Raw genomic sequence first — 10624 nt, 5'->3', positions numbered from 1 at the left:
GTTGTGAGTATGAGAAAGTGTATGTGTGTGTGTAGTGAGTGCAGAGTGTCTTAAGTCTGTGAGGGGTGCATGTGTGAGTGTAGGAGTGTTTGTCTGTAAGGGTGTGTGGGGGTGTCTTTGTGCGCGTCTGTGTGTATGTGTGTATAGGAGTGCTTCTGTGTGAGAGAGAGTGTCTGCGTGTAGGAGTATGTGTGTGTGTGTGTGTATAGTGCAATGGTGGTCACCTGTAATGTGACATGAACCTAACGACCTGGCTGAGACCCTCCCCATGGATACCAAACTTAGCTGTCAGCCTCTGCTCGGCCACTATTCTCTGCTGCCTGTCCCGAAGTCCACCTTGAAGGATGGTCACCCGAAGGCCGGAGGCTGAATGTCCTGGACCACTGAAGTGCTCCCCAACTGGGAGGGAACCCTCCTGTCTGTTTATTGTTGTGCGGTGCCCATTCATCCGTTTTCGTAGCCTTTGCTCCGTTTCCCGAATGTACCATGCCTCCGGGCATCCTTGCCTGCAACGTATAAGATAGACAACGTTGGCTGAGTCACATGAGTACCTGCCATGTACAAGGGGGGAGGTGTCCCCACGCGTAATAATGGTATCTATGTCCAGACTCTGACACATCTTGCTGCATCTACCGTGACAGGATTGTATGCAGTTGTCCTGAGAGCCGGGCAGCTTGCTACGAACAACTATCTGTTTGAAGCTTGGCGTTTGTTTAAGGGAAAGTAGTGGAGGTGTGGGGAAGGCCTTGGTGAGGTGCTCATTCTCATTGATAATGTGTTGCAGGTCACGAAGAACATGGCGTAATTTTTCAGCTCCTGTGAAATACTGAACAACGAAGGGTACCCTGTCGGTTGCAGCACGTATCTGTCTCCAAAAGAGGTCATTATGGTTCCTTGCTGTGGCACGTCGGAACTGGCGGTCGATGAGTTGGGCATTGTACTCCGTTCTTGTGAGGGCATCCTTGAGTACTTCCAGGTGTCCGTCACGTTCCTCCTCATCTGAGCAGATCCAGTGTATGCGTCGGGCTTGTCCAAAAGGGATGGCTGTTTTAATATGTTTTGCTTGGAAGCTGGAGAAGTGTAGCATTGTGAGGTTGTCTGTGGGTTTGTGGTAGAGTGTGGTGCTGTGGTGCCCATCCTTGATGGAGACGCATGTGTCCAAGAATGAGACAGACAGTCGATAGTAGTCCATGGTGTGTTTGACGGTGGGATGAAACTTGTTGATGTCATTGTGTAGTTTTATCAGTGACTCGTCGCCATGGGTCCAGAGGAAGAAAATGTCATCAATGTACCTGGTGTACAATGTTCGTTGGAGATTCTGCATAGAGAAGACGTCTTGTTCGAACCAGCTATCCCCTACGGACACGCACTAGTCTGAGCACAAAAACTGCATGAATTTATGTAAAACTCTATTATGTCACTTTTTACATTAGAATCAATCTAAACATCATGGCATAGACAAAGAACACAGGGATCCAACACTTTCAACATATTGTCTAGCTATCACCATTATTAACAGCTAACCCGAGAATGCAACTTAAAAAAAAGGTTTTGTTATTTATACATGAAAGAAGTGGAAGTATCACTGTATTCTAACTGATGAAAGGCTTAATAGACAATCAATTTTTCAATGTATAATTACAGTTACATCACACTGTAAATTTTTGCTATCAATTCTGTGTTAGGATTGAGCCCTCCACTATCACCTGATGAAGTAACGTCGCACCGAAAGCTAGTGTGCTTCCAATTAAAGCTGTTAGACTATAACCTGGTGTTGCGTGATTTTTAACTTTGTTTTATTTCAATTTAACATAATTCATTTGTGCTTGTTGTCTGCAGCACTCTTTATGAAGTTGGCGTTTATTTGTTCTTCTGTCGACATGTCATGGTACATTCCCTGATTTGAGCACACATACACGGATGATTATCTACTCCTACTCACCTTTGGATTTACAACTTTACTGTTATATGTTCTCCTGAGTTCATCACAAAACAAAGAAGCACCTCACAGTTCGATGAGACAGAGATATATCTGACACAAGGAGGTCGTTACTGGAACTGTTGCTACTTTCCCTGCAGCATCTGTAAAAAATTGAAATTCTACCTTGTTCTTCCAACATCATAATATTTGACCTTAAATTGTTATTCATTTTTCTTCTTTAATTGTGCCTCATGGACCGAGGCAGAGGTTGTAACAACAAATACTCCAAACTTTGAACTCCGAGAATGTACACGAAAAGGCAACGTATATCCTGAAAAGGCAAACTTCTTGTAATAAATGGTTGACTACAACAAAACAGCAAATGAGATTAATTTGATTTCATCGTAAAAGCAAATAGGAAATACTCTGAAGGTACAGCAGCCCAGGCAAGACCTGAGCAGAGAGAACGGAGTTTTTCTTCTGTTATGTGTTATATCCAGAATTTGCCTTACGCACAATGTACCTTTATATTTCCCATCACCAAGTCACCTATTATGTTTTTATTTTCAGTTTTGAAGAATAAATAGAGTAATTTATACACAGAATCTCGTAAGGGCAATTCACACCATCAAAGGAAGTCGGAAGAGCGAGAAGACGCTTCCCGTCAGTTGATTCCCTGTCATGAGATAGTACTGCTGTACTAAGAGAGGATATTTCTGAGGGATTGTAAAGTAAAGCTAAGCAAATGGAACTCAGAAATAAGAAGGAAATGCGATTGTAATAGTCCCCCCCCCCCCAGTAGTCAGAGTGAAATTGAAGATCAAATATGTGGAGAGATCTCATTGAGATGTAAGAATAATACAGTTGTAAAAATGGCGAATTTTAACCTTCTAAACATAAATTGGGACACCATAATGTTTAGGGCGTGGATGGTGAGGAATTTGTTACATGTGCCCAAGAAAGATTTCTTAATTAATATGTAGATGCAACCGCCACAGATAAAAAAAAAAAAGGAAACTTGTCCTTTTCTTGTGATATAAGGCAGGGCAAGTGATTGAAGTGTCCATAGCGTAGCACTTTGGGGCCAGTGACTGTAATTCAAATAGTTCTAAAATACTTATAGAAAGGATAGGTCTTGTATGACTCTTTGACTCTAATATATAACACATGTTTATTCTTAACCAGAACATCAGCATCTTTATTTCTCCATTGTTTCCTCCTGTTACCAGCCTGACCTTCACTCTAACAGGAACGTAATGCCGCTGAACTTTCATTATCTCACTTCTGAAAGCCTCGCACTTGTTGGCTCTCCTTTCACCTGCAAACAGTTTACTCTAATCCATTCTTGGATGTTTTTTTTGTTTCATTCTATCAAAATTTGCAGAGATCCAATGAGAAACTTTAACTTTTATACAAGACTTATCCTTTCCATAACTATTTTAGAACTATTTGAATTATATTTATGACATATAGACAAATGAGATCAATTGAATTTCTTGAAGAATATAAGAGTTGTAGGGACATTTTTTAAAAAGAGAAATCAGGAGGGGAAAGAGGATATGATATGATATGTGACATATGTAGATTGTACCAACCTTCACCACTTCCTCTAGCAGATCATCCCATAAATGCAACATTTTCTGCTATAAAATGTTGCCCATTAGGACCCTTTCATTTATTTCCTCTCTCCTCCTAATCCTACCCCTCTTTTCTGGACTCCCTTATCCCAGCACAAAATCCTGTCTATCCACTATATCTATGCCGCTCAAGATTTTATACCGCTCACCCTCTGATGGTGCAGTGAAAACAAACAGCCTATTCAGTTTCTTATTATATTACTGAATGTGGCCGTTGAGATGTAAAAACCGAGAGTGAGTCGCCATAAATCATGCTGCATTTTACATAAATGATGTCATTGCTTTAATATCAGTTGGTGTCAAATCGAGTATGGGTGCCTTTTCAATTTAATGCCAGTTGCACAGAAACTGGGGAAATATACTGCAACAAAAAAGAAATGCAATTGCAGTGCGATTAATCCCCCTATATGATTCATGTAAAAATTAATTTCCTGTTTTGAACTTGCAGTTACGAGAACTTACAAATTATTTCTGTATTTGTAATAACTTTAATCCATCCGTTATTTTACATTTAGTTGTTACAGTTATCATGTGACTTACTGCACTTTTCTAAGTACTTAACCATAAAACACAAAGCAAAATGATTTAAAACTGCAAATTAAATACTGTCTCTAATTATCACAAAATAAAAATATTTAGCAATTCAATGACATCAAATTGTTAGGGAATGTGGTAAGCTAGTCAGATCTGAGGACTGCAAGAATTTACAGGAGGTCATTAATAAATTTACAATATGGTGAAATAATTGGCAAATAAAGTTCGACATAGATGAATGTAACGTGCTGTATCTTGGTAGCAATAATGTGCAGGTCACTTATTCGACGGTGCATGTCTAAGTGGGAGAGACAAACAAAGGGATCTCACACGATTACATCAATCATTAAAAAAATTGCCAAGGAGAAACGAAGACCATCAAAACGCAAACAAAGCGATAAACGTTATCTCTAAAAGGATAGATTTGAAAGTAGGCATGTCTGCTAGATCCCTGTTAAAATGGTTTAGACGAGAATTAAAAGTACTGCCTGCAGTTCTTGCTGCCACGTTATAGAATGGTCACACAAACACTGCAGAGGATGAAGAGAGATTTAAGAGTAAAACACAAATTTATGGGTGTGTATATCAGGGAGGAGTGGTCGTGCTGTTCACTTCTTTCTTGAAAAGAAAAGCAGGCTGAGGGGTGAAAATTATGAAAGGTTTTGATAAGAGCAGGTGCAGAGAAAATAGTTCCTCCATTGGGAAGAGCAGAAGTCGAGGCTGTCAATAACAAGAAGGAAGTATAATTCAGGTATAGACAGGATAGATTGAGTGAATACTTAGAAGAGTATAAAGGCAGTTGAGGGACCAGATGTACATGTAATTGGAAAGGCAAGGACTTATTAGGGATCGTCAACATGGTTATATGCGTGGGAAATCATGTCTCAAAACCTTGATTGAGTTTTTTTGAAGAACTAACAAAGGGGATTGATGAGGGCAGATTGACAGATATTATCTACATGGACTTCAGGAAGACTTTCAGCAAGGTTCCCCATGGGAGTATTTAAGTGAGAAATCAGGAAGGTAAAAAGGGGACATGGGCACATGGCAAACTGAGTTAAGGAGAATCCGAAGGCTTTGACAAATACATTAAGGGTATCTCGGGAGAGAATAGGGTCCCTCAAAGATCAGCAAGGCGGCCTTTGTGTGGAGCCACAGAAGATGGGGCAGATACTGAACAAGTATTTTGCACCAGTACCTACTGTGGAATGCACAACGAAGATATGCAATGTGGGGAAGTAGATGGTGACACCTTGAAAAATGTCCATATTACAGAGCAGGAAGTGCTGGATGTCTTGAAATGCGTAAAAGTTATAAATATCCAGGACCTGATCAGGTGTACCCTCGAACTCTTTGGGAAGCGAGGGAAGTGATTGCTAGGCCACTTGCTGAGATATATGTATCATCGATAGTCGCAGGTGAGGTGCCCGAAGACTGAAGGTTGACTAACGTGGTGCCACTGATTAAGAAAGGTGGTCAGGACAAACCAGGGAGTTATAGACCAGAGAGCCTGATGTCAATGGTAGGCACGTTGTTGGAGGGAATCCTGAGGGACCAGATGTACATGCAATTGGAAAGGCAAGGACTTATTAGGGATCGTCAACATGGTGATATGCGTGTGAAATCATGTCTCAAAAACTTGATTGAGTTTTTTTAAGAACTAACAAAGGGGATTGATGAGGGCAGATTGGCAGATATTATCTACATCGACTTCAAGAAGGCTTTCAGCAAGATTCCCAATGGGAGACTGGTGAGGAAGGTTAGATCTCACGGAATAGCTGGAGCACTCACCATTTGGATGCGGAACTGTCTCACAGGTCGAAGACAGAGGGTATTGGTGGTGGGTTATTTTCACTCCACTGGTCACAGGCCTCCAGTCTGATAAACAACCCTCAACCACCACCCTCTGTCCTCGACCTTTGAGCCAGTTCTGTATCCAAGTAGCTAGTTAAACCTCTATTTAAGATCTAACCTGGCTGACCCGTCTCCTCTGGGAAATCTTGTCAAATATCTTACTGAAGCCCATATAGATCACATGAACCACTCTGTCCTCAACAATCCTCTTTCTTACTTCTTCAAAAAACACAATCAAGTTTGTAAGACATGATTTCCCACCACCAAGTCACGTTGATTATCCCTCAAAAGTCCTTGCCTTTTGAAATACATGCACATCCTGTCTCTCAGGATACTCCACAACTTTATGCATTTCAAGACATCCAGCACTTGCTCTTCTGTAATATGGACATTTTGCAAGTTGTCACCATCTATTTCCCTACATTCCATATCTTCCATATCCTATTCCACAGTAAATACTGTTGCAAAATACTCGTGTGGCATCTCCACCATTTTCTGTGGCACCACACAAAAGCCGCCTCATTAATGTTTGAGGGACCCTATTCTCTCCCTCGTTACCGTTCTGTCCTTAATGAATTTGTAAAAACCCTTTGAATCTCCTTGATTCTATCTGCCAAAGCTATCTCAAGTCCCCCCTTTTGCCCTCCTGATTTCCATCTTAAGTATACTCCTACTGCCTTTATACTCTTTTAAGGATTCACTCGATCTATCCTGTCTATACATTACATATGCTTCCTTCTTTTTCTTAACTAAACCTCAATTGTTTACCTGGATGGGTGCAGCTCCGACAACCCTGAAGAAGCTTGACACAAAGCTGCCTGCCTGTTTGGCACCATATCCACAAACACTCAGTCCCTCCACCACCAACATTCAGTAGCAATGGTTATTACTGTCTGCAAGGTGGACTTCAGAAATTAACTAAAGGTTCCAAGACAGCACCTTCCATGCACGCAACCACTTCCATCTAGAAAAACAAGGGGAGCAGGTACTTGGGTACACAACCACCTGCAAGTTCCCTCCAAGCCACTCACCATCCCGATTGGAGATATATCCCCATTCCCTCACATCGTTGGATCAAAACATTGAAATTCCCTCTCTCCTGGCATTATGAGTCAACCCACAGTAAGTGGACTGCAGAAATTCAAGAAGGCAGCTCACCACAAACTTCTCAAGGGCAAATAGGGATGGACTATCAATTCTGGCTAGCCAGCGACGGCCAAGTCCCACAAATGAATAAACAATAAATCACCATTGTATGAAATGAATTGAGTATTGACAACATAGAGAGGAATTATAAATTTTTTCACACAAATACACACAAAAAGTCTCAAGTGCGCAGCACTGAACGTGAATATTTTTTCTCGCATGGTTACTCATCAGTTTTAGGATGAGAGAACTGAAAAAGCTTTGTTCACAACACTCCCACTCGGTGAAGGTCTGTGCGCCAACTGGGGGCATGTTAAATGAATCATTAATGGCCTCAGTAGAATCTGCCAAGCGAACCCTGGCAATATTTTGTACACTCCGCCTCCCAAGGCCTTTTCTACTCGTTTGTTTGGATTTCCAGTTCCAGAAATGATCGCGACCGTAGACGGGAGGCTATTCCAGTATGCAGTTGGGATACGCTGCTGTTAGCTGTTTGATCTTTTTAAGGTGGAACATCCTGAGTCTGCAGGCGTTCCTCTAGCATTCGGGATGTGGTATCCCACACAATGCAGGATCCACCTACTACTGATAAAATGCGAGCATTAGTGGGAACAGACTCCACACTGGCCAACTGAGTGGCCATCCTTTCCCTGTTTTGAAATCAATAAAATACCATTTAGATGGAAAGATAAGAGGTACTGCAACTCCTTCCTTCCCTTAGGTGAAAGTGTGGACTGCAGTCGCCGGAGATTAGAGTCAAGATTAGAGTGATTCCGGAAAAACAGAGCAGATCAGGCGGCATCTGATGAGCAGCCTTGACCATTCCTGATGAAGGGCTCTTGCCAAAGCTTCGATTTTCCCGCTCCTCCGATGTTACCTTATCTGGTGTACTTTTCCAGCACAACTCTAATCTTGACTCTTGCCTTCCCTTGAAATTTTACAACCTATTATCCACCTAATGATCTTGCAGCATGTCCCTACAGGTCTGATGTAACCCAGTCTGATTAGTTTAAACCTGCTTCCAATATACAACAACATGGAAGTGTGGCAAACTGGTCAGAATTGATAAAGTTCAACAAAAACAGTCTTGACTTACTCTGAAATTCGGAACTGTGACTTGGGCTGAGATCAATAGAAATGCAAGAAGTGCAGAAACAACCACTTCCATCCATCAGAAACAATTTTCTCTGAATGTCAATGTCCCATCCACAATTTCGAATGGATCAGTGCATTTGAAAAGCTAATGAGAAGCAGCAATATTTTAGGATAAGATGTGTGCACAGGTTGAAGCTGTTTCCTGCTTCAGTTTAGCTAGAGGCTTCGCAGATACATTCCAATTGGCATAAATTAAATCTGCCAAAGTGGGCATTAAATTCTCATATTTATGAGGCGCTTTAACGGGAAATGATGCACTGATTGCCAAACAGGAGAAAGTTCGTGGCATGTACCAGAAGAGTTAGGATAGATGACCAGACACGTGAAACAGGGTTTTTAAGCAGGCTTTCAAAAAGAGCGAATGAGTTCCAGAAGTCATCTGAGGAAGTGATCAATAGAATAAAGCCAATTAAGGGGGCTCGGTCATCAACATGGACAAAAGGAATAAACACAACAATTCGAGAACCAAAGAACAGAGTTTTTATATAAAAAGTAGAAGACGGTGCGTGGATCATGGCTTTGAAGAATTTGAAGATATACATTCTAAATTTAAAACATTAGATGGCAGTGAGCCACTTAAGATCTCAGTTCTTTCTCGATAAATACAAATTTAAGTTTACCAGCCTTGTCCAAGCAACTTTAAATGACAATTGCTTTTGCATTGTGCATATCACATGATTTAACAAAATATCGTCGTCTTATGAATGGAATAAAGTGCAATTTCCAAAGTTTCAGCAATGTATTAAACAGCAGTTAACAGAAATGATCAAGTTGCGAAAATTATCTTTCAACATCCAGACTGATGTAATGGTCAAAGCGGATGTCTAAGAACAGGATAGGTTTTTCAGGGGGTTAAACCATTTCGAGTCCTAAACATAGATTCCGTTTTACTCATATCAGCTGTATGTTGGATATTCCATTTGCAAAGTGTTCCGATATTCAAATACATACATTGAGTATTGCTTTAAAATAGCAAAAGTATTTTTCTAGTTTGTTTTTATCTTACTTTCATAAGGAAAGCTGCGGGAATATCGACATAAAGGGGAACAATATTTTACACTGTATAAGAAAAGAGTTCTGATGGATCGGAAAGTGCATCATAATTGATGGGCAATTGACAGCTTAACGCTGTTAAATTTTATAAGGGCAGGTTGACTGATTAGTCAAGGCATTGTCCAGCCAAGTAAAACTGAGAATGGAAACTGTCGATTGGTTGAATCAAAACAAACCACAAGGCTCTTCAGTTCTCGTCCATTCTCTGTGCTTTTTCCAATCAGCACTAATTGCTGATGTAGTTTGAACGTTTTCTACCTTTGTGTTGCTACCGTTGAAAATATCCTGATCAGTAAAGGTTTCAATTTTTTTCCATCAATACTCAAATTTCTAAGCAGCACCCCAGATTGCAGGGGTGAAACATAACAAAAACGTATAGGGCTTACAATTAACTTGGAGAGTTTTGCACTGATCTCAGAGGAAAACCAGCAACAATGCCCATGTGGAGAGGGAAGAATGGCAACATTACATTGACTTGGGGGCGATACAGTAAGAATTGCAAGCCACTGAGGAACAGAGATAAATAGAAACAAACCACATGCACAGAGACACAACACACAATTATTTAAAGTAACAAAGCTTGTAAAAGTATTATCACTTCGAGAAATTGTGGACAAGCGGAAATATTAAGTGTTATTCTGAATAGTGAACGTGGCACCCTTGGTTTGCAGCAGTTGAAGAGTTTGTCATACTATTTTGTAACCTGCTCAGATCCTTTACCGTTAAGTGACCACATATTCAGATATTTTGAGAAGCAGGTATCAGAATGAAGTTGCAAGTGAGCAGAAGCAGGGCTATTATCTGGAAAGCACTACGGAGATCCCACACGCATTGGCTTTTTATTAAAACAGTGGGGTGATATTTAACTGGTGAAAGCCAATACAAGAGGAAATAAATGGGAAGAGAGGAACCACTTCCACGATTTCATCCAATCGAATATTAATACTTCCTTTTTCCAAGTATGGGACCGGCAAACACGAGAGGACACAACTTTAAAGTGAGGGGAGATAGGTAAAGACAGATGTCAGAGGTAGCTTCTTTACTCAGAGAGTAGTAAGGGTATGGAATGCTTTGCCTGCAACGGTAGTAGATTCAGCAAGATTAAGTGCATTTAAGTCGTCATTGGACAGGCATATGGACGTACATGGAATAGTGTAAGTGGGATGGCCTTCAGATTAGTATGACAGGGCGATGCAACATCGAGGGTCAAAGGGCATGTACTGCGCTGTAATGTTCCATGTTCTACAAGCGATACCTGATCACCAAAATAAGGTGCCACGTTTTGAAAAAGATGCAAGAAGCCCAATGAAGAGATAGTAGAGCT

At 40.9% G+C, this 10624-nt stretch overlaps 1 protein-coding gene across 1 annotated transcript in view; it reads right to left on the bottom strand.

Moving 5' to 3' along the window:
* Window positions 1-220: 220 nt before the first annotated feature.
* Window positions 221-10624, bottom strand: part of LOC148142443 (uncharacterized) — a 35101-nt gene continuing 24697 nt past the window's right edge. The window contains exon 2 of the mRNA XM_087976581.1: window positions 221-1369. Coding sequence (XP_087832707.1) covers window positions 221-1369 — 1149 coding nt within the window. The remainder of the gene's footprint in view (window positions 1370-10624) is intronic.

The sequence above is a fragment of the Chiloscyllium plagiosum genome, unplaced genomic scaffold, assembly GCF_037043375.1.
Source record: "Chiloscyllium plagiosum isolate Xiang-an unplaced genomic scaffold, Cpla_swu_hap1 HiC_scaffold_29, whole genome shotgun sequence".
In the NCBI taxonomy this organism is placed as follows: Eukaryota; Metazoa; Chordata; class Chondrichthyes; order Orectolobiformes; family Hemiscylliidae; genus Chiloscyllium; species Chiloscyllium plagiosum.
This window is presented reverse-complemented; position numbering and strand designations above follow the sequence as displayed.